Raw genomic sequence first — 27,298 nt, 5'->3', positions numbered from 1 at the left:
TGAGAGCTGTAAGCATTTTTATTCAATTATTTCCAAGACAACACCTTAGAAAGATGTTTCAGTGGGGTTAAAATATCACAAACCATAAACTCTGGCATCTTTTGTCACAGGTCATTGAGGGGCAAGGACAATAGCCACATTCTCAGGTCTCCTCGCACAGTGAGAAAGGATCTGTCCAAGCGCTGGTGGTGGAATGCGAACCATCGTGTATTTAACCAAAGGAGAAGACATAAGGAGCCCTGTAGTGAGAACCCCGTCTATATAGCAGCTTGGTTGCCAGCTATAAACATGCAGCCTGCTCTGTACAGATAAGCAGAGATGAGAAATTCATCAAAGTACCACAGTTGCTTCTTACAGACAGTTACCCTGCCTATTTCCCATGTCTGGGACATTTTCTTCCCCCAACTTCAATAAGATAGCTTTTCTTGACTCAGATTTGATTTTGCCCTTACCTTGTCTTTCAAGATATTACCTTGAACAATATTTTTTAAAATTATTTGTCCATAACTGGATCCTTACTGTTTTCTAACCTCTCCCTTCAAATGAGTATTATAAAAGCTGTTTCTTTTGGAAGGGGCAGGGAGTATCTATCTGCTATGTAAAAACCTGAACCGTGTTATATAAATGCCCAGATGCATTTCAACACAGTGTTGATGCTAATTTGACTTTGTTGGCTTTTTTTTTTTTTAATGAACGTAAAGGCCATGGGCATCATATCTAGTGAGGAAGGAACTATGCACATTTGCTCACAGCAATTTTGGTCCATTGTCTTTCTTTAAAGCTCTCTTTCTCCTGTTTAAAGTCCAGTGTGCTGCAACTATAACAAGGCAGATGATCGCAATCAAAGCGACTGCTATTAAAACCCCTTTCAGTACCAGATCATCTCTGCTCAGTACAGGAGCAGAGCTGGGGGAAGTAGACAGCATCACCAGGGCAATGTTGGACACAGCTGACCTCAGGGAGTTGTGATCCACTGTTCTCATGGCCACATACACCATGTGGTTTTCCTGCGTTTCTCCGTCAGATTCAGGTTCAAGTTCACTGGTGACAAGCTTGGGTGAGAAAGTAAATGTCTCCCGGGTGCCAGCTTGCTGAGGGGCAAGCTCCGATGTGTTCACTAGAATGGCCTTGTCAAAGTCATCGCGAATTCTCCATAGACTTTTACTCATTCTTATCTCATAGCTTGTAGCTGAAATTAAGAATACAGTTGGGGAAGTTTAGTCGCTGAGCATTATTTTTTAGTTTATTGAAAATGAGTAATGAAAATAGACACACAAAAAAATCAAACTACCAAGGAATTCACAACTGGAAAAGCACTAACTAGCAAGTCAAAATGTAAAGATTCATGCTACAATCTGACACCCACGAAGACTTGGTGGTTTTCGAAAGCAAGATGCAACATAATCAATATGTCATCCTCCCAAGGTCATTACGTACATTGTACATTTTAGGTAGTTTTATTTAAGCTGCCTCTAGGTTTTGTTTTAAGTAGTGAAACTTTTTGTAAAGTTTATACAGAAAACTGTTGTGGGATATTTGATCACACTGTGTGAAAATGTGTCACTTTTTTTTCTATTTTTTTTTTTTGATTGGTTTAATAAAGAGCTGAACGGCCAGTAGCTAGACAGGAGAGGCTAGGTGGGATTTCTGGGGAGACCACATAGCTTTTACATAGATTTCACCAGTGAGACACATAGGAAGTTGAACGTGCATTATGGAGAAGAGATAACAGCCACATGGCAGAGCATAATTAGGTATAAATGAATGAATTTAAGTTATAAGAGTTAGTTGATAGCAAGCCTAAGCTAAGGCCAAGCTTGTTTTTTTTTTTTAATTTTCAAGTTGTATTTATTGATGTGAAATGGTAACAAATACCTCTGGGGCATATTTCCTGAAGCCTCGAGCCATAGCTTACACTGTGTTTTATCCAGGACTCTATAACATTAGGAAAAGGTACACTTTCGTGTTGCTTGTGTTAGCACAATTCTGCATAAAGTGCTGAGAAAAAAACACATGAGTCAAGTAAAATGACTGATACACCACATACTGTATTTTCAAACCAAAACAGAAAACCCTGTTGGGACTAATGAGTCCTGGCCTTCAGCTGCTCTTCCCTGTCTAGAGTAAGGCCAAGCTTTTGTAACTAATAATAAGTCTCCATGTCATTGTTTGGAGGCTGGTGGCCCCAAAAAAGTCTGACCAGAAAGCTTGCTACAGAAAACAATAAAAATGATCACACACACACACACACACACACACACACACACACACACACACACACTGAAAATGAGATTCTGTAGGAGGAAAGGTAGTTACGTAACAAAGTCAGCAAACTTACCCCGGCCCTGGTCGAAGTCTTCTCCAGGAGCAGTCCAAGAGAGGGTCACATCCTCTTCCACTTTTACAGCTTCCAGGTCAGTAATTTTGCACGGCGGAAACATGTCAGGACGGGGGCCAGCTGGAACTCCCTGCACTGAGAAGGAGCCCCCGGCGCTCACTCTACTGAAGCCCCACTGCTCCTCCACACCTCTGCGTCCTGGTTGTTTTGGAGCATTCATTTGAATATTATCTGGAGCACAATGGAAAAGCCAAATAGCAAATTACAGATCTTCTGCACAGCGTTGAGAGATGGCCGCCCCGTCATTAGAACCACTGAGTTTATTTAGTCAGTAATGTGTCCATTCATCCATTGATTCCTCCACACGTATTCTTTGGGGGCAGACGGCTGTGCTATGAATCAGACAAAACTCTCTCATGCATGAGATTTACAGCCATGGAAGTCATATCAGTAAATAGATATTTATAATCTGTGACTAATAGAGAGTAATAAAAAGGCACGGTGTTCTGCGAGCTCTTATCATCCAGGGTGGAACTGAAGAAGTAACATGCAGGTTTCCCAAAGGCTGAGTTGGTCAGGTAAGGCGTGACAGAGGAAACACCCTGGGCAAAGAGAACAGCTCGCATGAAAACCTTGGTTCAGGAAAGTAGCAGGTGAGGGAGACTAAACTAAGAAAGAGGGTGGCTCCAGCTACAGCCCAGAAGTGATGTGTTTGCCTAGCATGCATTGCACCCCGGGATTCCATCTCCAGCACTACAAACAACAGAAAGCAGGAGAAGAGGTCTAGATGAGGCAACAGAGCAGGCATCCTCAGGGATCAGTGCAGGGCTTGGGTTTGAACCCCAGGGCTATGGGGAAGCAGAGATTACAATTCATCATTTGGCTTTCCAACAGGTCCCTAGGAAATGGATCAGGCTTCAGTAAGCAAGAGGCCACTTAGAAAGAGGCGCTCAGTGAGAAATGGGAGCAGAGTGAAACATGGGAAGACAGTGGCAGCCGTCGATGAGGACTTTAGGGCGAGGCAGGGAAGGGTAGCCCCACGAATAATTCACACAATTAGCACAGCTGTTGATAGATTTGAATGTGGGATGGTGAAAAGAAAGTTGGTTAAAAGCAGCTCCTAGACCCCGGGTGGGGAGACCCTGTAGGATCCCGGGTTTTCCCCCTACTCCTTGAGGTGCAAATTGGAAGGACTGTTTTGGCTAGCCAAATAAGCTTCCTGCTAATTTCTGTGCTCGCTCTGCTCCAGCCTGGGGATCTAGCTGCAGGGCTTTGTATTACTTTTGGTATGGTAATTTTCCCACCTGCCCAGGAGAACTCGGTGCCTAGTTTCCTCTCCACTGTCTGCCGCTCTCTCCCTGCCCCCTACCTACCGCCTGGGTAGGTATCTACCGACAGAGTGCCAGGCTGTGTTTTCCCTTCTGGGTGGGAGGGAATTTCCTCTTCAGGGACAAAGGTATATTAACTTTGCAGAAAGCTAAATAAAGTGGCATTTGGCTATCTCTTGATGAATGACCCTGGTTTCTTTGTGTCGTGTCTTTTGTTCAATCCCTAGGCCTTTGCCTCAAGCTCGTGATCGGTACCTAAGGCATGCGCGAACCGTGCCGGGAGGGTGGTGCAGATTCGGGTCCCACAAGTTTTGACAAGTTGTCTTCTGAGCTCCACACACTTGCTTGGTGTGAACACACACAATAACAAACAAACAAATATTTTAAAAGTAGTTTTTAAAATAGTTTCTAGTTGGTGTAATTTGATAGACGGTGACCAAGGAATGAGAGAAAAATTAAGTTTATGATTCCTCTAAAATAGAACTAGGTAGATATGGGTTTTAATATTTAACAATATTTAAGCGAGATTCGATAATTATAAAATTATGAATTTGGAGATTGTGGGCATATAAATGTTATCAAAACTATATGGCTTAATAAAGCTATCTAATGATGATTTTTAACTTTAAGAAGTAGTGTTCACTGTGTGTTTACTATGGCAAGGTATTTTAAATATATTGCTATATCAAAATATTCAATTCCCCCAGCAAGGCAATGAAGAAGGGGGCATTATTTTGCCATGCATTTATTGGTAATGAAACAGAGAGACCCAGAGCTAAGAGAGTTGCTCCATGTTACACAGCAGCAAGTGGAGGAGCTGGGTCTCAGGACTGGGCAGTGCCACTCTAGAAGGTAGGGAAGACCCTGAGAGGTGGAGTAGCTCAGCCAGAGGGCACCTGCCAAGTGTGCACAAGTGTTTGGGGCCATTCCCAGCACCGTGAAACAAGCCAAACACAAGCAAGACAAATCAAAGCCAATCAAGATGAGGCGAGTGGTGCTTGTCTCAAAATCCTCCAGGTTTAGAGATAAAAATGATTAGAAATGGTCCGAGGGATTGTTTTTAGAAACAGCACAGTACATCCTATTTCTGTTTTATTTTAGCTAATGCTTCCTAATGAGAACTGAAACAGTGTTTTCCTATAAAGAGAGCGCACACCTTCTGTTTCTTTGGCACTTTCTTTTGTGGGATAGCAGAACCTCGGCTCAACTGTGTATAATAGCCAAACTTATGTTTATTCAGGAACTCATTTCCTGTGTTGATCTCTGGGGCTGTTAGCATCACACTTTCAACTCTTTGCTCTTGCACAAATCTCTATAAAGGAAATATGGGACCCAATAACTTTGTCTGTTAGTTACTGCAAGCAAATAACCACAAGGCTGTATAAAAAAAAATACTAAAAAAAGATCAATCTATAGGAAATACCTATTTTCTGTATTCTCTGTCACAAATAATTAAGAATTAAAGGAGCAGTCAATAGTGGCTTGAGTATGATTGTGTGTGTGTGTGTGTTACTGTGTGTTACTGGGGACTGAGTCTTAGTTCACGCCAGGCAAGTGATTCACCACTGAGCTGTAGCCACAGACCCAAGGATGGTCTTAAAATTCCATGTCTCTCTCAGGTCTTTTTCTTCTTCCGTCTACCTCCCTGAGTCTTGTCTTTGTCTCTCCTCCTCTTCTTTCTTTTTCCTTCTTTCTTCCTTTATCTTTGCACACACACACACACACACACACACACACACACACACACAAATATTGCACACATTCACTGTGCAGATGGTTCTTACCGTTTGCTATATAACCTGGTACATACATGGCATGGCTTCCTGGAACAGAGTGGGCTAGGGTGCTGATGCTGGGAGAGTGACGGACACGCACTGTCAAGCTATATCTACCACTTACAGGAAAGGAGAAGAAATACCTGGAGTAAATTCCATCATTTTTTATAACATCAGCACCTGTGCAGATAGACAGAAATTCAGGGTTAGCCTGTCTTCAGCGTTGATTACTAATACTTAATGTTAAACATCTGTAGCAAGCAAAGAGCTCTCTGTGCTCACGGATAAGCACAGGGGAAGCTAGAATGGTAAGCACACAGGGTTGTTCTTTCGAGGGAAGGAATGCAAGACCTGCTCTCCCCCCAGGAGGCTGGGAGCAGGCGTGCTTTCTAGTCTGGTAACCTCTGTGCTATCTGTGTGGCCAGACCCTCGCTCAGACTCTTATCATGAGTTTTTCTCAGTCTCTAGCACCATTTTTTATGGGAAGTATCACATGTACTCCATGAAGAGTTTCCATGTAGTCACATCTGATCTTTCTTTAGCTTCTTTTGTTCCTCAAAGAGATTTATACGTGCTTTGTTGTGCACACAAGTTTGAGTTAATTGTCATGAGAAAAGTTTTAATCAGATTGTGCTGTGCTTACATCTGCCCCAAATGAAGCACAGTGTGTTAGACCATTGACATTGGAACTGAACTACCTTCTTGCCCCCTGCAGATGGTCTCTCTGCAGGTCCCCAAAGGTCTCAGAGATACTCCCCTCCCCTGCGACATTATTTCCCTTTGACATATGTTACTGTAGCTACTTTTGATATTACCATGTAGTTTAAAATAAGTTGGCACCATAATTTCTTCCTGTGATTACTTTAGCTCTGAAAATTGTTTTCTAGAGCTGAACAGCCTATGAAGAGATCACTCTGAATGCACCCAGCCTCATGACACCTATTTCAGAAGGAACTCTTGAAAATCATCTTGGACGCTCTCATTTGTATGATCCCAAATAACAATAGAATGTATTGTACTAAAATTTATCTTTAATTACAAAACTAATAATAATTTCTAGAGAAGCAAAGCATTCTTAAGATTATTTATGGTCACATGGCCATATTTATTCACCCCTTTGAAATAAAATCTGTCGCCAAAAGATAAATTCAAAAGCACTCACATAAATTTTCCTGTTAAGTGCAAGAGAAGCCTTTGTTTATGAGCCTTGAAAGAAATGATAAACAGCTTTGGTAGCTGATAAAACAGCATGCAGCTAGTTGATTTCCTCACTAGGAAGGGACTAGACTGCCATTTAGAGTGGAAAGAGTTCCCTGAGCTGCAGTTGGCAGGCTTTGGTGCCTGTCACTGTACCTCGCTGTAGGGAGTGTTCTGAGAGTCTGCCGTCCTTGTGTTGTGATTCTCAGAGGACAGCACAATCCAGAGTCAAGTGCACAGCTCTAGACAGAAAGCACTAGACCTCAGGACAGCAATGCCTTCAAGGCAGCCTACCACACCGAGCAAGCACCCTGTCATGTCCCCCAAGGTCATTTCAATCCTCACACCACACCTTGGGCTCCAGATATTGATACTGTGTTATTATTAAAGTGCTCTGAAACCAGCTTTCCCCACTACAGGGACAATCGTGGTCACGTGAGAAAACTAGGGCTCTGTTTATATAAAATAAGTGGCAACCATCTTACCCATGAAGATTTAGAATTTTTTTGACAAGGGCAAGAGAAACAAATCTTGGCATTTAGATGCTCTGCCTCTGTTGAGATATTGCAAAGGGAGATCCATCCATCCTATAGCCACCATGGCCATCTCTTCTCACAGCTGTCAGAAGGAAACAGGACAGAACCTTGTCTAGGGAGTCAGGGATCTTGGGTTTAACTTACGGATCTGTACCCAGACAGCTTTGAAACTGACTGCCCCTGAACCTCCATTTTATATTTATAAAATGGGTGGGGGACCCCTTCTTCTCACTACTCCAAGAGCATCGCTCCCAAAAGATGCACACTCAGCGGAAGTAAGGACCTTTCCTTTCCCAGCTGAGCAGAACCTATCTTTGATCAAGGGTTGTATGAATTGCTGGGCTCCCCTTCAAACAAGCTCTCGAGAATCAGTTGGGTTGAAGGGATTTCTCGGGGATCATTAACACCTACAGAACCTCGTCACAGTGCCATGCCATGCTACTCCCTGTTACCTGCTCCGTTATCCAGAAGTTGTAGCATAACGGGATCTCCAGCCTCTGGCTCCACTGTTGCCACCACAGTGGCATTAAGAATGGGATATAGACCCTTCCTCACATTCGCGTAAATTATCACCGGCTGAGGAAAATGGGTGCTGTCTCTTTCCACAAAGGCTTCCACAGTGGCTGGGTATATGGCCAGGCTAGAGGCACGGGAGGCCACTGTCACTTCCAGGGCTTGAGGAGAAGGATGTGTGTTGTTCAGCATGTAAGTCCAGTGCCCATGCTGAAAAACAAGGGGTTGTTTTTGTCAAGTGTGAAGAAGAAAGAAAATTATTGATGCTGCAATTTTTCTTGATTGAAGAAAAGAAATTAGAAAAGGTACTGTTAACTAAGTGATGTCTAGCCTGTCACTGTCACTGTTAGACCGCTCCAGAGAATAAATACATCCTGAATTTATTTGAGGACACATTTTGCCTCCCAGTTTTAGAATATCATGGCAACCATCACAGCATCAAAAAAAAAATTTTTGCAAGGATTAATCTGGATGCCTTTACTCAAAAGAAAGTTAAATACTTTAGTTCACTGATAAAATTATATATATTAAATGGACCACTGTGGTATCCACCAACACCCTGGGCTAATACAGTCACTTTCTTTTGTTCTGTGCCTTTCAAGGCCCAGACATTTCAAAGAACAAAAAATACCTACACCACCAGAACATAATAGAGCCTATGCCCAGTGATGTTGGGGCAGACCGAGGGGCCACTGATAGTGACACTGGGATTTGTCTCTACAGCAAGTACCAGCTTCTTGGGATCCTATTCTCAGCTTGCTCAACCTAGATGTAGTAGGGAGGGCCTTGGACTTTCCATGGGGCAGAGTGCATGGTCCTCTCTTAGGATTGGAGGGGGTGGGGTGGGAGGGTCTGTGGAGGGAGTGGAAGGGGAGTGGGAGAAGGGGAGGGAGTGGAAATTTGGATTGATATTTTTAAGTAATAAAATAATAATAACAATAAATATCCACAAAATGGTTTTATATTTTTTTTGATGAGTCGGCAAATGTCACACATTCAAGCATGTGACTTACTGGCAAACCCTACACTTGCCTGAGCATGGCCAGGTGTGAAGAGGCTCCCACACTGACCTTGGCAGTTCCTGGAACCCGAAGGCTAGCTGTCCGAAAGGCCAGGTTGATGACAAAGTCGCTAGTGTTATACTTTCTTCCACTGGGATCCAGTACTGCCATCTCAGGGGGCTCACTGGTCTGCCACGTGACTTGGAAAACCGTGTCATTGCCCACGGTCCCATCCACAGTCACAGAGTTTGTCTGTTGCCGCCGAGGTGGCACAGTTTCATACACGCTCTCAAGCTGTTGAAGAGAATGCATGTGACGGTTTCCCGTGAACCCCTCACGTTCCCTTCCTTTACCTTGCTTTTGTAATGAAGAAATGACTGAGTAAAAGTAAAATACATTTACTTCAGGTGTGTACTGCACATATATAGATCAAAGCAGATGATTGCACATTACATAACTAGTTACAAAATACCTTCTTACAGTTAATGCAAGTATAATGCTTTATTATTTTTGTTTGTGTGTGACAAGGCCTCGGGTAGCTCAGGCTAGCCTTCAATTGCTGACGCTTCTATCTCTAAATACAGGGAGTACAGCTGCATGTCACCTTGCCTGGCTTCACTATTTATCTGTTTGAATGTTTTCTTGTGGTACTGTGACTAAAGCAAGAGCCCGTGCCTGCTCGGCAAGTGTTCTACCACTGTGCGACACCCCAGCCCACTCCATCGCACTTCACACGTAACTTAGTCATGAACTCATGAATATAGGTATTGACTTTACATCTCCAGTTATGATAATGAGCTCTTAGGAGATTTTGTTCGTTAATGTTCAAATGGTTTGGATTTGTATAACTATATCCACATCCTTTTACAAGTTTTAGGAAGAAACTTAAAAAGGAGTTTAAAAATTATATGGTGATTGCATTTTTGCTTTGCAAGGAAGCTTAATGACATTCTCCTCAATTGCTCCACCCACATTCTTGTCAACAGAGTGCAGTTATCACCAGCGCTTCATCTTTGTCTTTTTGTCATCAGCCATTTCTTCCTGGAACAAGGTGACCTCTCAGTGTGGTTTTAATCTTTATGTCTCTGATGAGTAATTATTTTAAACATACTTTCATACACCTACTGGCTGTTTGCATGTCTCCCTTTTACAATTGTCTGCTTGGTCTATTGTCCAGTTCTTGTTGGGTTTTTGTTGTTGCCTTGTCTCCTTCCTTCCTTCCTTCCTTCCTTCCTTCCTTCCTTCCTTCCTTCCTTCCTTCCTTCCTTCCTTCCTTTTTGAGATATGGACTCACTATGTACCTCTGATTGTCTTGCTCTATAGACCAGGCTGGTTTTGAACTCACAGAGATCCTCCTGCGTCTGCCTCTGGATTTCTGGGATTAAAGGAGTGCACTTCCACATCCAGCTTATTTTCGACTTTTAAAAGATGGGGTATTTTCACTTCTTGCTGTAGAGTCATTGGAGTTCCTCATCGATTTTGGATATCAGTCGCATGTCAGAAACAGAGCTTTCAAATACTGCTTCCTTCCACAGGCTCCGTCTGTGTTGGACTGATTGTTTCCTTCGTGAAGCATATTTTTAGTTTGATGCAATCCCCATTGGTCAGTTTTAGTCTTTATTTCCCAAGCTTTGAGAACATTATCCCCTGCTTCCATCACCCCACAAAAAAACCCATGTTCATCCTCATGTGCGGAACTATTTCCACTACGTTATCTTCTAGGTCAGGCTTACTAGGAAGAATTTTGTCTCTGTTGACTTGGGTTTTGAAACTGGTGAGTGGTGGGTCTACTTCCATTCTTCTGCCTGCAAGCATCCAACTTTTTAACAACATTTATTAAAAAGTTTGTTCTTTCTTTGTTGCGTATTTTCAATCCTTTTTGTCAAAATTTGATTGGCTAGCTGAACACAGTGGTCCATGCTCATAATCCCAGCACTTGGGAGGCTGAAACAGGAAGACAGCTGAGAGTTTAAGGCCAGCCTGGGCTAGTGGGCTAGCCTAAAAAATAGTTTGGCTAAGCAGAATGCTACTGGTTGGCAGAGTTGTTCTATAGCACTTTCACTGTCTCACCAGGCCTATAGAGTTTCCGCCCAGATGGCTACTGTCTGCCAAGTTTATGTGATATTTGCTTATTTTTTTTTTTATGAATCTTCACTTTATCTTTGACCTTTGAACACTTGATTTCAGTATCTCTTGAGACATTTATTTGACTTCTGGTGATGGGACGATTACCATCTTTACTGCACATATCTAAGTTGCATGTTAAATATTTCCTGACAATGATTCATTGAGTTCATTGTTTACATCAAACATAACTTGGCAGGTTTACTCACCATCTGTGAGGAAATTGCAGGTGAAATTCTGTTTGAAACATAGCTCAGTTATGCCTAAACTCTTTAAAGGATTTAGACTGGAAGAGAATTTAATGGTAGCTTGATTAATGGATGTTTTTGTGCCCCAAATCAAATAGAGTATGCTAGTTAAAGGGGCAATCTAAAGCTGAGGCTGGTGGCTGTGCTTGTGTTTCCTGTAGTTAGAAGGTAGAACTAGGCAGAGCTCAAGAAGTTCAAGGCCAGCCTGGGCTACATACAGCCTAAATCATATGAACCTTTTATAAAAACAATACACACACACACACACACACACACACACACACATGCACACACGCACGCACTCACTCACGCACGCACATATGCATACAAGGGTAAAGATCTAGAAATGTCTAGAACTTCATGAAATAATTAATATTCATAATAAAGATGAGAAGCTTTAAAGATGTTGAAGCAGCCAGAATGAAACACAGTGTTGTTGAGGGAAAAAAATTGATTGAATTGAAGAAATGAAAACACAGCTTCTTCTTTTTGTTTTGGACCTTGGCCCACTCCACCTGTTCAATCCTACCTTATGCTACCCTGTCCCACCTCTAGCTGCATTATCAGGCATAAAGAAGTTGTGTCATGGACCCTGAAAGCTGAAGTGGTCATTACAGAAAGTCACAGACACGAGGTTAAATGACTCCAGGCTCTGAGGACACCAAGATGCACAGTAGAACCTTCTGCATACAGAAGGACAATGCATACAAAAATGTGGACGGCGCAGTCCGTCTGGTCTACCCCCTCTATACATAGAAGATAGAGATTCTGACCTGTAAACTTTGCTGGAAAATGTCTCCCGTTCCAGATGATATTCTACAGAAAGCTTCAGTCATTCTGTTGGGATTAGATTTATCTGGAATGAAGAACTTTAACCCTCCTGAAACACATGATTTGAACGCCAACTATTAAGATAGAAAAAATAAAGACGACATCTTCCCTGACACACCGTGTCTGTACTAGTGTGTTAGTCTGGAGTTCGTAGGAGATGGTCTTGTCTCATTGTGAATGACATCTCATATATCATTTGGCAAATGGCCTTAAGGAGGTGATTTTTTTTTTGCTGTCAATTCATGGCTCTTTTTTTCAGGTTTTAGTGTTCTGCCCACTATAGAAGAACTTAGTAAATACTTACCGACTAGTCTTAGATCAAAATAATTCCTAAATAATCTAGATTGATTGCTAGTTGTTACATTGCTCTGTATTTGTACTTATATTCTGAGATCATCATTTTTAAAATATCCAATAAATCTTAATTTTCAGTGGTTCATTTTTTTGGATTAATTTTTATGGAATGTACGATGAAGTTATTCTTTGCCTTGTCTAGAAAAAAGAAGACATGTAAATCTCACAGTGGCGCTTGTATGTGTATGCTAGAAGTTGTTGCAGTTATCTGATATGATTTCAGTTTCAGAAATATGCATTCTCAAGCTGGCTTAATAAAATCATAAAAAATACTATTTGCATTAGATGTACAAAACTTCAATTCTAGGGAAAACTTTTTTTTATATTTTACATTTTGTATTTTATTTTTAAATTCTTTTTTTTAAATTTACTTATTTATTTATTTATAAAAATTTCCACTTCCTCCCCTCCTCCCATCTAGGGAAAACATTTTAAAATTGGAAAAATTTTTAGCTAATTTTAGCAATGATTTGTGTGTTTTAGAAGAAATCTTTCCCTTTTTTTCCCCCAATAAAGACACATAACCTGGACTTCATAGCTGAACTTTGAATGTTCAGTTTTCAGGGCATGCTCTGAAAGATACCTTCTTGAGAGGCTTTTACCTGTAAGATGTGATAATTCCTCCAGTTTACCGGCAGCAGAGGAACCCAGGGCAATGGAGTGAATGGTGACCCCGCTGCCCACCGCGCTGAGCAGACAGTTGCTGATGTGCTCATCTGCTCCGCTGGTCACCAATATCATGACAGAGCCGTCGGCTCTCCCATTCCTCTTCTCAAGTACCTGAACAGAGATAGCCAGCGTTGCTTAGGAGGGAATGTGATTCAAACTGTCTGACTAAACAAAGGAATCCATGCTCATATACAATGGCTACCAGTGTTGCCTATACCTCTTCGAGGTCTGCTGTGCTCTGTGACCACCTCCAAGTTGGCTCCACCTCACTCCATCACAGTGCAGTTATACAGACTTGGCCTCATAGAAGGTACTATGCACGTTATGGGACGAGACCCTTGCCTTTAAGATCCAGTGTTGGAGGGCATTCCTCTGACTCTGCCTTCTTCCTCCCAGCATTCAGTCTTGTTTTCTCCACCTACCTATGTCCTGCCTTATGAACAGGCTAAGGCAGTTTCTTTATTCATTAACCAATAAAAGCAAAACATAGATAGAATTACCTACCACACCATTGGAAGAAGGCAGAGTCAGAGAGATGCCATGCAGCTGCCACCGGAGATAGACATGCCAAAACTTTACCAGTAAGCCACTGCCATGTGGCAATACACAGATTAATGGAAATGGGTTAAATTTAATATAAGACTTAGCCAATAAGAAGCTGGAGCTAATGGGCCAAGCAGTGATTTAATTAATACAGTTTCTGTGTGATTATTTCAGGTCTAAGCTAGCCAGGTGGCCGGGAACCAACAAAGGGGCCTCCCTCCAACAACCCAGCCAGTGACCCATAAGAGGGCTGAGAGCAATGGCTCTCACCCTTAGCTACATGGTAGAATTAGAAGGGAGTGTTTAAACAATTCATTGCCAAGCCATACCCCAGATCAATAACATCAGAACCGCAAGACATGAAACTCAGGCATCAAGGGCTTGTTTTTGTTTGTATGCCGAGATTGAACCTAAAGTCAAGTGCACACTAAGCTGCACTCTACCACTGAGCCCATCACCACCTCCTATTTTTCAATCAGGCAATGTCAGTGGGCAGCTTAGGTTGAACAACTGTTGGCTAGGGATGGAAATAGTCCTATGTGGTGTCTTTTTTTCTATCAGATTTATACATGTGTGCTTCAGATGCTGATTTAGATAAATCCTGTCAATCCTGAAACATATATCTAGGCTTAATTTTGTGTGTGTGTGTGTGTGTGTGTGTGTGTATGTGTATGTGTGTGTGTGTGCGTGCACGCACGCGCGCCCTGGTTTGTGGGTCCACACATCTGTGTGAGTGTTGATTTATTTATCTTCTCAGACTCTCTTGATTCTTACATTTGAAATCTGGTGTGTCTGTAAGCAGGAGACCAAAAATGCTAATTTTGCCTTGAAACATACAAGGATAACAATCGCCACAGCTGGGGCCACTTCAGAATAAGCAGGGACAGTTTGTAAAGACTCTGGATGACACTTAAGTCCCTTAGCCATGCCCATTGTACTTTATAGGTACTCATTCTTTTAGCAAGCAGTTCTTAATTAATTATGACATTGACTACTTCGTTAAGCCCAGGGAGTGCAATGGGAGTAAGAAATGGGGTCCTGACTTTAGGAATGATGCACCTTTACTCCCTAACAGCTGAGGCTGCTGTGACCACACTATAACAGAACACCTCTTTTCAAAAACAAAAACAAAAATATGCAACAAACAAACAACCCCCCCCAACCTGAGATTCAAAATGAAAAAGAAGGCCGTCATGGCAGCTGAGACCTAGGGTACACTACCTCGAAGCCTCTTTTAACGCCTGCGCAGGTGTTTGCTTCTTCTTCGGTGGACACACTGGTGGGCAGATAGGAAACCAGCCGCCTCCGGTCACCGTCAGTGTTCATTTGCTGTAGCTGGGCTCTGATTTCTCCTTTGCTGCCAAAGGTGACAATGCCCACGAACGTGTGCACTTCAACAACTTGCGTTAAGTACAACTCAGCTGCTTGCTGCAGTCGAAGGAGTCTGTCCGCCTTGGTCCCCAGGAGAAAAGAACAAAAGAGGAGGAGAAGTGTAACATGAAGGGGCCTGTTTGTTGGGGTTTTCTGTCCTGCCCAGCCCCCCCAACTGTTTAATCCCAAAAGAAAATAACACTGAGATCTCTATAAGTTATAAAGCTGATTGTCCCATTAGGTCAGGCTACTTATTAGCTAACTCTCACATCTTGATTAACCCATTTTTCTGATCTATTTTAGCCATATGGCTCTGTACCTTTTCCAGCTGGCAGATCACATACTGCTACTTTGGTTGTCTGGGCAGGAGTGGGAGGAATCAGCTTCCTCCTCCCCAGAATTCTCTCTCTCTTTGCATCATTTCCACTTCCTGTCTGGTTTTCCTGCCTATACCTCCTGCCTGGCCAATCAGCGTTTATTTAAAACATGATTGACAGAATACAGACAGTTCTCCCACACCAGGGAAGTGATATGTGATTGGTTGACCAATGATGATGACGTGATTCAATTAGCAAAAATGTCTGCTCATCTTTCACAGGCACTGGACAGGTCTTTGAGTTGGAAAGAGTGGCATAGCGCTGGAACCTCTTTTTCCGGTTAAGCATATACTTGACATACGATTCAGTGTGCTGGTTGTGCAGAAGAGAGAGTGCTGAGGAACAAGTTGCTCACAATTAAGATGACACACCCTCCCCATTTCACTCCTTCCTGCTCAGATTTTAATAACCTATGATGTCAATTGAGAATAGACTTGTAACTTTTTTTTTTAAATTCAGTCCAAGTGAGAGGCAGCATCGCACAGAGTTCTGGTAATAGAGAGGTGTGCTGATCTGCACACCAGTGTCCATCCCTCTGCCATGGTGGCCATTTGAGGCTAGACTCTGTGCCTATAGAGTCAGCACAATGCTATGTTCATTGGCTGGATTTGTACATAACAGGCACTCATCAAACACAAAGATAATGCGACCAACTAATTCTCTTGGGTACTTTTTTTGGTGGTTCTGAAAGGAGAGAAGGAAGCAGTCTGCTGAATCCCAGTGATCACCTGCTCCTAGATGGTTGTGACCTCTGTCTTTTGATATCCTCTTTGCTATCCAGACCTGCCTCTCCCCCTTCTCAGGACCCACCACCAATTTAATATCTCATTAATACTGCAGACTAGATAACATTTTAATTTATTGCCCCTATTCCCAAAAATTACTTCTCTTACAAGCTGGGAAGAAGTTTAGTAGGGAGACACGAACCTTGAATTCTGCCTCGGCCTTTCAAAATTATGTGGGCATAGAAAACATTACTACTTGGTGGCTTTGATTCTTTCTGTCACGGAGCACAGGGACTGAGGGGGAACACACCAGCCTTTGCCTTCATCACGGTGGCTGTGCCATCATTCCTAGTCACAGCCCCTAAGAGTGACTGGAGTGTGACCAGGCAACAGCTTTTTATTGCATTTAAGTTTTAGAAAACAGTCTTGGGGGAGAAAAGCTACAATTAACAGCAGCACAGGGCTGCTAATGGGCTTAGGGATTCTGTGTGAATTTCATTTATCTCACCATCTCAAATTCCAGGCCTCCTTCTGAGTGTGCCCTACCCATTTTCCAAGAAAATAAGATATCTTGGACTCTTTAAAAACTTGTAGTGTCTTCCCTCATCATACTCTGAACAAAATAGAGCTAAAACCTGATGGGGAATGGAAAGAATGGGCTTTGGTCCTTTGGAATCCGTGTGTTACCTCTGACATCTTCTTGGACACATCCATCACTAAGCAGATGACTTTGTCCCCAGCTTGCATGAGGGAGAACGTGGGAGGAGGTGGAAGCTCAACCCCGCGTATGGGGAGGCTGTGATGAAAGTCAGAGGACTCCGTGATTACATTCCAAGTGCTCCTGAGGCTGCACTTTTGGTTCTGTGGGTTTGGGGCTTCATAGTTATGGGTGCTCGCATTGCAGAATTCAACCACCTAGAAAAGCAAAAAGCACCCTGAGTTCCCAGACCAGAACCCTTCTCGTTCTCTGTAGGCCACAGGTAAAAGAAGGACAGAGCTGAAAGCACGGTCTCCTGTGTCCTTATTTTCAAAAGTGACAGCAAGTTTGCAAATAACTCTTGACACCTTTTGTTTGACAGAGTAGCGCCTTGAGGTCACAGGAGCAATCGCTTGTAAAAGCGTGTTTGCACTAAGAAAACAGAGCAGACTGTGTATATATGCCTTAGCCTTAAATAGAACAACCCCCCTCCTCCCTTGGATAATACTGTGTTAAAGAAACACCCTAGGTGAATATGTCAACCTGGCCAGCCCATTCTTTTGAATCCCATTATGTGACACTGTGTCTTTTCTAAGGATCAGTCAATATACATTGATCTAGTGCAAATATTGATCTATGTGAGGGTAAGAGGAGGGCAAAACAACTTAAATCTCCTTCCTGAAACTCTTTTCGCTTTGGAAATTGAACTGGTGTTAATTCATTTAAGGATAATCCACCTATGCCAGCATTCCCCATTAAAGTTACAGGTTTTGCAATGCAAGAAAATGCCTGTCTATTCTCAGTGGCTCTGGCCCTATGAAGAACAAAGAAAAGAGCCACGGGAGCTTAGAGTTTGAAAGAACTTTATGGGTTGCCTGACTCCATCTCTGATTCCACAGAGGATGAAGCTTAGCTGGGTAACACCTGCTTAGTTTTTCAGTGGGGTGGGGTCAGGGGCACCTGTGCTGCTTCATTGAGCGTTTTTATGCCGACATTTCATGACTGTACAAGGTGATTTTTAAATTTTTGTGACTGGATATGTTTGAGTAGGTTTTATTTTCAAGGGGTTAAAAAGATTTTATCTAATCACAGATAACATGGATCAACTATCTAGAACTGGGTTCAGGACAGATATGAAAGATATAAATTAAAAAAATAGAACAGATAAAGGCAAGAAATACCAACAGTCATGTTCATATTGCAAAGGACTCCTACCATTAACTAAAACCAGGCTGTTGAAACAAGCTAGTAAAATGAAGAAAAGAAGGAAGAAAAGATGGACTCAAGGGAGGAATGGAGGGGAAAGAGGGGTGAATAGAGGGGGAATGTTTTCAATGCAAGCAGGATTGATCGGCAGTGCAACAAGGAGAACACTCCAGAAAAACACGTGCTCACCACACCCCCTGCCCAGGAGAGAAAAGATATTCAGATAATGACTTTCAAGTCTTTGGAAAATGCAATAGACAAATGGAGCCACACAGGCTGGTCCCATTATATCTATGAACTAGCCAACTCCCTCCTTCTTGACTCTATGCTTTCTTCTAGTGCAAGATTCGTGTGACAGTTTAAGTATATGTGTGACATCCTTCTTAAAGAAAATGAACTGAGGCCGAGTGGTGGTGGCACACAACTTTAACCCCAGCACTTGGGAGACAGAGGCAGGCAGATCTCTGGGAGTTTGATGTCTGCCTGGTCTACAAGAGCTAGTTCCAGTGCAGGCACCAAAGCTACAGAGAAACCTTGTCAAAGAAAAGAAGAAGAAGAAGAAGAAGAAGAAGAAGAAGAAGAAGAAGAAGAAGAAGAAGAAGAAGAAGAAGTAGAAGAAGAAAAGAAAAAGGAAAATGAACTGGTCAGAGAGAAATACTGTAACTGAATACTCTTAAATATCAGCTCTAAAATGGAGTTACATTCATCTTTCATAAGTTAATATGAAATATTAGTTGACAAGACTTAGGTGCAAAGCTGAGGATCAGTTCACTTCCCTGGGCTACTTTGCTTGTCTTTGAAGTTCTAGATGGTTTTTTAAAGGAAAGAGCCTCAAGGGAGAGGAATATTGCTATTTTTTCCATCATTCTGGCAAACCTCATACCTCTTCCTCTGAAATGACACAAGAAAGGAATGGCGCCACATGGGCAGCTCATTTTGTGGCCTCAAAGGGCCTCTTCTTGGACATTCTCCTGGAAAGTGGATTTTCACTTTTAAAAACAATCTGTATTGGCTATCATTTGGAGGAGACAGATTTTCTTTTTGTTTTTAAAATAAAGACTAAGTTAATAGAGCCCCTCAGACTCTCTTATAGTGACTCTAATTTGTCCCGATTTTTACACACTTTAAGCAGATCTGTGGTGTGGGAGGTCCTTCTGTCTATGTGTTGCTTTTTGGTTAATGAATAAAGAACTGGCTTGGCCTATAGCATGGGAGGAAGAAGGTGGAATTAGAGAGAAGCCATGGATCCCCCACCTGAGACAGACACTGGGAACGTTACCTGGTAAGCCACTGCCATGTGGTGATATGCAGATTAATAGAAATAGGTCAAATTAATATGTAAGAGTTAGCCAATAAGAAGCTAGAGCTAATGGTCCACACAGTGATTTAAATAATATAGTTTCTATGTGATTATTTTGGGTCTAAGCTAGCAGGGCAGCCGGGAACCAATAAGCAACTTCCCTCCAACAGATCTGTGTGTCTTAGAAAGATGTGGCAGCCTATAGGAGTTTGTCATTCCAAGTACATACTTACAGAAGGCAAACTTTGCATGAACATTATTGATGCAGTTGCATTCTGGGTGCTGTTGTAGAGGAATGTGCATCCTTCTCTGAAAAGCTTGCTAATGATACAGTCTTCATGGGGACAAAGGCCCTTTTCACATACAAACACCCCAGTGATGCCAGATGAACACCTAAAAAAATGGAAGGAGAAACTAGGAATTGGGTATCTTTTAGAAATATTTAGAAATATTTTTTTCTTGATTATCTTTTTTAACAGCTTGTTTCAAGAATTTTAACTCAGTAGACATGTATAAACATTTTAGAGTCTTCTCTTAAGGAAGTTTATTAGCTTAGAAATACAGTCTCTCTCTTTAATTTTAAAGCTTTGAGTTTGGGCGAGGGAGTTTTGTATTGTCAAAACTTTTAGTAACCAGAGTGAGAAAAAGTGGAAAGGAGCTCATAGCAACTATGGGAGAGGGAAGACCAAGGAAGGACAGGGGCAGCAACATCCTATGCTCCACTGGACATCAGGGAAAGAGAGTGAACTTTGGAAAGACTCCATTTCATTAAAATATTCTGAGCATTTCTACGTGAGTAAGAAATGGTGCCATTTAGAATAGATACTGATGATGCATGTTTGTTTACTAGTGAGGATGCTCTCTGATCTAGAATTCTTGGAAGTTTTTTTAGATATATGGATTTCCATGCACAAATATGAAGTAGCATATATATGATGCTATAAACGGCAGTGATATTTAAAACCACAAAAGGTTGCTATTAATCACTATGTCCAACAATAGGGGACTGATTGAGTATGTTACGGCATAACAACACAATGGAACATTGTGTGATAATTTTTAAAAGGGTGAGTAAAATATATATTCCTATTTATTTAAATTTTCTTGATGAGGCAAAATAAGTAAGAAATGAATCAATATTGTTATTCAAAGGTGATAAGGTAGAAGGAAGACAGTGGTCAAACAGTGAAGAATATAACGTTTTATAGTTCATAGAGGAAGCAGAATGAAGATGTGGTCAGTAAGACAGTGAAGGACACAACTTCCTCACTGCTCATATTTGAATTACATAAATACTTGCCCACTTTAAAACTCAATGAAAATTAAAAATAAAAAACAGAATAATTTATTTTACTTGCTATTATTTACTTGTCCTTAATCTATTTTTATGTCTTATTTTTATGTCACCTTATAAGTCAAGACAAAAATGTCTATTTTCTTATTTGTCATTTGATTTTTTAGTCTTTTGAGACAAAGCCTCACTATGTGGCTCCGGCTGATCTGGAACTCACAGTGTGGGACCAGGTTGGCCTTTATTTATGGCACACCTTGTGCCGGTCTTCCTAGTGCTGAGATTATAGCAGCATGTATCAATGTGTCTAGCCACTTATTGTGAAAAATATTCTAAAACTCTTCTAGTTTTATTCAGTGCACTCAATCATCAGTGCTGTGAGATAACCCTTCTATATGTTCTGAATATGTATTCCTCTCATTGGTTAATAATAAAGCTGCTTTTGCCTATAGCGAGGCAGAAGAAGGCCAGGTGAGAAAGCCAAACTGAAAATTCAAAGAGGAGAAGGGCAGAGTCTGGGGGAAATGCAAGCCAGCAGCTGAAGAGGCAAGATGCCAGCAGATCTGTAATGCCATGGCCACGTGGCAACACATAGATTAGAAATGGGCTAATTTAAACGTAAGAGCTACTTAGTAATAAGCCTGAACTATAGACCAAACAATTTGTAGTATTAAACCTCTAAGGGATTATTTAGAAGTTACTGTGGGACAGGATGCGGCAGGGCGGGACAGAAAAACCCATTTACAAGCAGTGAATTTTAAATATGAGAGAAAACACTGACCTTGTGACTTGAATTTCATTTCGCCCGTTCAAGTAGAATGGCTTTTCCTTGCTATATTCATCAAACACTCCCCAGCGGAGATGGGCCCACTCATGGACAAACACTCTGCCTGTGGAAGAGGGAGTTGTGGCCTTTTGAGCACCTAAAGTCTCAGCAATGGCTCTTGCTAGTCAACGTCAATGTAGTATTAGCTGACTACACTCTTGCTCCAAACAGTTGAAGACAGATTTTTTTGGTCATTTTCCTCCCTCTTACCTACTTCATCCTCTATCATCATAGAAATGTTAGCATGATAATGATTGCTCCTCCAATGACCCATTTGATGAAGAGACAAGGAGTCCCACACTCTCTTTCTCCCTGAAGTTGTCTAACTAGTTTTTCATCTTGCATGCAACCCAGTAAGTTCAGGACTTAGAGGGAAGACGTACATCTTCGCAATTAAATAACTTTTCAAAGTTTAGTCTGTGCCTAAGCATGCTTGTTCTCTTGTGGGCATTCCTCTGTCTACATTAGTGAATGCAACCTAGCAACAAGGGAAGAAGGAAGGAACTGAGATCACAGCAGCCCCCTCCAGCCTTGATGCTCCTTTCTCTTTGATTCTGATTTCTAACTCTAGTTCTTGGAAATTCTCATTCTTAACATCAAGTCCTTCACAGATTTATCTTGTCCTCTCTAATCTTAGATCTCATTTCCTTACAACTTCAGCTCAGAAGTTAATTGTTCTCCATGGAAACTTTCCAGGTCAATTCCCTTCCCAAACCAAAGCACCTATTCCCTTTGCCTGAATTAATTTAGATCCTGTAACTCGGGGGGTACTTTGTGCAATGTTTGCATGTTCGGAGCAAACAGCCACAGCTGAGAGTAACAAGGGAAAGTATGTATTGACTCATGAATCTAGAGACACTGACGAAGTCTTATGTAGAACCAGAGAACACCAGCCTCATGGTTAGTTACCAGATAGAGGGAAATCCAATGTTTAAGAATTTTATAAAATATTCTATGGTATATTGCTTTACTTCCTGCTTGCTAAGCAGGAATAACAAAGTCTACTTAGTTTTAAATTTCATAAAAAATAAAAATCTTTGAAGGGCCCTACTTAATTTTTTTTTGAGCCTGTCCTGGAACTTGCTTTTGTAGACCAGGCTGGTCTCAAACTTACAGATATCTGCCTGTCTCTGCCTCCCGAGTGTTGGAATTAAAGGCATGTGTCACCACTGCCTGGCCCCCTATTTAAAATTTAACCAAAAATAAAATTGCAAATTAGAGCCAGCACTGGGCTGGCTGACCTGTTCTCTAGTATTTCTCTCAGACTGGTAGACCTCACCCACAGTCCCCTAGCCTGCAGGCTGGTGACTGTGACCTTTCTCCTAAGTGTCATACACCAATATCTGACCATAGCCAGTCATCTGTAGGACACTCCCCTGCTCCCCACCATCTTCTCGCCTAACCCAGACCCATGACTTCCCCTCTCCCCTGGTGCCCCTATTTCCCAACGTCATCTGCACACAGTTCTTGTCTTTTACTCTGCAGCCAGCCTGCCAGAACTTCTTTCTGGACTACTCAGTACTTTGGACCACTCAGATTTCATAAGAAAATACTTTAAATGAAATTGGCAGAGCCTCAGGGCATGGGAAATCCTTGTTGCTTGTATCCTGGACTGTGGTTCTTTCCTCTTTGATGCCCAATTCAAGCCCCCTGATCCCACCCCTGCAGGGTTCCGATGTATCCTTCCGCATCCAGCTTCTCCTTCATTGATCCTAGCAAGCCCACTTACACACACGGACAGATCCACCTTCTGAAAACGATATGGTCCTGTTGTTCCCACACACGTGAGCCTTCAGTGGGGACTTCATGGTGTGGATATTCCATGATTCACCCCATCACCGGGTTGTAGGGGACATGTTGGCATTTCCCTTCATGCCCTGTCCATGGGTCTAATTTTTCCCTCAACAGCCTTGTGTCTCTGTGCAGCTTCCGTATTTTTCACACGCTTCCTGATACTCTCCTTTCCACTAAGCAAAGTATGGCTCAGCTCTCCTCCGTGAAACGTCTCCCGACAACCCTCGGCTTAGTTGTCTTCCCTGGATTCTCAGAGCGCTACTCTATACCTTAGCTGGTTCTTGGTCTTCCTGACTCATTCTGTCCCTTTCCTTCCTTGTGTACTTGGCTTGCCTCCTGATAGGTGGAAGGTTTTATGAGGTCTCTTCTGTACCAAACACAAGCTACTGTACTTTTGAGGGGCTGGATTTTTATGATCTGAACTTACCTCTTGAGCCGTATCCCGCTATCAGCTCATCATTTAGCAGGAAGTTCGGAGTGAAATGGATGTATTTCCCCTCTTTTCCACACCCTCTGTGCTGTAGGGTGTATGGATCATCCCCATGTACCCCATTCTGCTCCGTCACTAGGACATTTGCCTAAAACAGAACAAATTTAAGCTACAATTTTGTTGTATGTAATTATGCTTGATTCTACAACAGGTTAAAGGCAGAAGGAGCGCCTTGAATTTAAGAGTTAAGATACTCTGAGACCTAAACATTAGCTGAATTCGTTGACGCTTTCAGAAAGAGCTTTAAAAGTTTAACCAGTTTCCATGGAACTTCTTTCCCTCCTTTATTACCCTCCCATTTTCCAGAGCAAAATATTCTCGGCCATCAACACTGTAACATTATGATTGTATGGCACTATAATAGTTGGGAACATAGAATAGTATCTGCACATCACCCAGGACCGCACAGGGAGGAGCTGTGGCAGTTTCACCCAAGTCTCCACGGCTACTCTATCAGCGAGGGCAGCAGGACAGCGCCTGGGAGGCCTCTTCTGTACTGAGTATAAAATATTGTAGCCCCAGCATTCATTTCCACAGCCAGGTAGATCAGTATCATTCTCTAAGTTTTGCTTAACTGACATTATGATATTAAGAAAAATTGTATCCAAGACATCTGATGATATTACATATGCTGAATTTAAACCTTTCATAGGATCAGGGTACAACCGTTGACTTCTCACTAGAACTGAAGGGAAAGTTCACTAATGTACTCTTTTGAGACTGCGTAGCTTGGTGTAAACAGTATGGGTTTTGAAGTTGAATAGATATTCAAACTGTGGATCCGTAATTTTTACTTATTTGCATGGAACAAAGTCCTTACCTTTTGTGAACATAATTATTAAATTTTGATAATAGTAACTAACTTGGGGCTGCATAGGCATTAAATTATAGACATGCGCACACACACACACACACACACACACACACACACACCATATATATATCCAAATTGAAGGTACTTAATGGAAGTTTAATACACTGTGTGTTTTCTCCAGTTTATTCCCAGTTCCCTGTTTATCTTCATGCAAGCACTGTCAAATGCTTCTATCTGATGAAAACCCTAATGCTTTTGTAAACCTCTCAATGGCTTCATGCCTTTGGGCTACAGTCTACATTGCTAGGCCATTCAATTTCTAAGAGAACCTTAAAGGGAGAGCTAAAATCAAAACAATCTGAGGAAATTTATGTCAAGTGACACAGATTTTTAAGACACGTTTTTCATGCCCTAGCTACCCTGATGGCACTATAGCTACAGACAGCAAGGCCACTCTATTGCTGAAGCCATATGTTCTTCCCCATGCTCTGTTCCTAGCTCTTCTCATATATGCAATGGACTCTTAGTCACAGTAATTTTCAAATGTTTTAGCATGTATTTATTTATGGGTGCACAGCAATGAATATTTGCCTATCGCCTGTAGTTTGCTTGTGTTCCTCAAGGTTAAGAAAGAAGATGGAACCACTTGCCCCTCATTCTTGCTCGCCTCTCTCCATTCTCCTTTGAACAGCATGCCGGTCTTAGTTAAAGACAAAAGCATGCTCCTTTACTCCACAGTTTTACATGTAAGGATGGCTCTCAGCATAGGCTTGACTTTTCCCAACCCAATGCAAGTGAAGATTACCAGAGCTAGATTGGTCTGGTCCCTGCTCACCCTCAGCAGGATAAACCTGACTCTTTCCTCTACTAAATACTGAGCCAGGATCTTGTGCATTACAGAATAGAGATGTCCCAAGAAGCAGGTTAAATGGTGACACATGGCTTAGTTTGTGACTGAATAATTCACACTTATTACTGTTTTCAGTTTTTCTAATAATCATTTATAGAGGTCTATGGGATAAAGTCCACACACTTTCTCAGCAACACTCTTTGCAGTAACATAGCTCTGTCCCAGTATCAATGGCAAAGGAGATTTGGAAAGTTTTTCTCCCTCAATTTGAATTAGGCTCTTTTAAGTGAATCCCAAATCCTTACCTTTTCATAGGATTCTTGTTTGACTTTACTATAATTATGAGCTGTCCAAGTGGCAGGAATTAAAATCTGGATCGTTCTGAAAAACACTCTTCTCTTGGTAGCATTGAACAGGTAAAAGGAAGCTTCAGTTAGCATCTCCTATAACCAAGCAGAAGAAACACTGGCTCGTGTATACAAATGCCTGGTTCTCTGAAGACACATAAAACACAGTGAAAAACACATAAACAGATTCTGAATGAAGCCCTGAAGGTTTTTCTAGAAAAGACATTGAATGGTGACCTGTAAGAGATTGTTAGTACCCTGGTTATATGTCAGAACTTGCCCTCACGATTTCCCCGAAGTTTCTGAAAGGGTTTTAAGCTTTCACTGAATACATCCTGATGTCACACCTATGGGCATGTCCGGACCTGCACCTTCTGAGAACATTATTTTCAAAAAGAGGCTCTTAGGTAATGAACCTTCCTTACCACGCTACAGTAAAAACTGTCAATTATTTCATAGAACATCAAGAAAAAACAAGGAATTTCTCTCTGGCAGTCTACACAGATTCATGTTAATTCTTCCCTGGTAATTCTCGAAATGAGATACCACAGGATGATCTTAACACACGCCCCCATGCTCCTCTGTCATTCAGCCATCCGGTTTGCTTTCACCATCACCAACTTTGGTTTCTCTAAGCTGTTCTCCAGAAGAGTCACATATAAAACCTACAATTATACCCTACAGCCAACAGATGGTAACTAATAAAAAGACAGAGAGGGCTCTACGAGTGGAGACTTTATACAACTATGTGATCTAGCCAGAATACTCACAGTCCTTCAGTCTGCGCTGTCTTTAAGAAATACTGGTCTCTGTACTGCTCAAGTTCAAACCTGGTGGGGTTAACTTCCTTAACACGGCAACAGGTCTGAACTAATGGGCTAATGGTATTGACTACATGATTGACACTCACCTTAATGTTTGCAATCAGGTTCTGATTCTCGGGTACCCGAGGATTAATCGCAATAAGCAATTCATCGTAGCCATTGTCTTGAAGCTTCACTCCGGCTCCCGGGAGAAGTAGCTCTGGACTTAGGGCAAACAGAAGAGTCACGAGTTTCAGCCTGCAGACAGGTCCTGTGTTACTCCTGTGGGCCATATTGTACTGAAGCCTCTGGTTTGCTCACAGGGAACCTGCTGGGTACCTTCAATCAGGTGATCAGTGTGGAAGCAGATGGCTTCTTCCTGAACTTGGAAGTTCTTGGCAATACATGATGACGGAGTTGCCTTCTTTGAAAAATCTGGGGTGGATCTATCTGGGACCTGTCGCTACAAGTTCTTCTCTAAGGCAGTAATTAATACTCTCCTGCTCTGTGGCTAAGCTTCCTCCTGAATCATATTTGAATAAGAAAACTTCCACCCTTTACTAACTTCATATCTTCTCAGAGGGAAAAGGGAAATGAGGCAAGAAGAAGCTTAAGAGCAATGCGCCTGTCTGCATGACAATCAGAGCATCAGAATCCATCAAGCCACCTCAGCACCCAGTGATTTTCCTTCCCGAGTCCCTGGCAGCTTTCTCCATCAACACCACTTCCCTTCTCCACTCAGGACACTGTGCCTGTTGTCAGAGGCCCCTGCTTGCTTATTTTGAAGATTTGGAAATTATCCCATATGCCTGTCCCTAGAGCCCTGGGCCAGGCTCTCTGGACAAACTCTGAGCTGATGGCTAGAGTTAGGAGACCAGATACCCCCCTAGGGAAGGCCAAGTGTCAGGAGCTTGGATGTTGTGCAGGCCAAGGCCTTTCCCCTGTCGCCA

General features: G+C 42.1%; 1 protein-coding gene across 1 annotated transcript; it reads right to left on the bottom strand.

Annotated features, from left to right (window-relative positions):
- Positions 1 to 27,049, bottom strand: Clca2 (chloride channel accessory 2). Its single transcript, XM_048453744.3, has 14 exons — positions 26,456 to 27,049; positions 25,504 to 25,641; positions 23,472 to 23,622; positions 21,206 to 21,314; positions 19,367 to 19,526; positions 16,618 to 16,845; positions 14,679 to 14,909; positions 12,848 to 13,025; positions 11,834 to 11,940; positions 8,758 to 8,982; positions 7,627 to 7,897; positions 5,451 to 5,621; positions 2,339 to 2,569; positions 1 to 1,189 (listed from the first exon to the last, which is right to left on the bottom strand). The coding sequence occupies exons 1-14, from the start codon at positions 26,639 to 26,641 to the stop codon at positions 747 to 749; spliced, it is 2,829 nt and encodes a 942-aa protein (XP_048309701.3). The 5' UTR covers positions 26,642 to 27,049; the 3' UTR covers positions 1 to 746.
- Positions 27,050 to 27,298: the final 249 nt, after the last annotated feature.

This window comes from Myodes glareolus, chromosome 17 (genome assembly GCF_982192425.1).
Source record: "Myodes glareolus chromosome 17, mMyoGla1.1, whole genome shotgun sequence".
Lineage (NCBI taxonomy): Eukaryota > Metazoa > Chordata > Mammalia > Rodentia > Cricetidae > Myodes > Myodes glareolus.
This window is presented reverse-complemented; position numbering and strand designations above follow the sequence as displayed.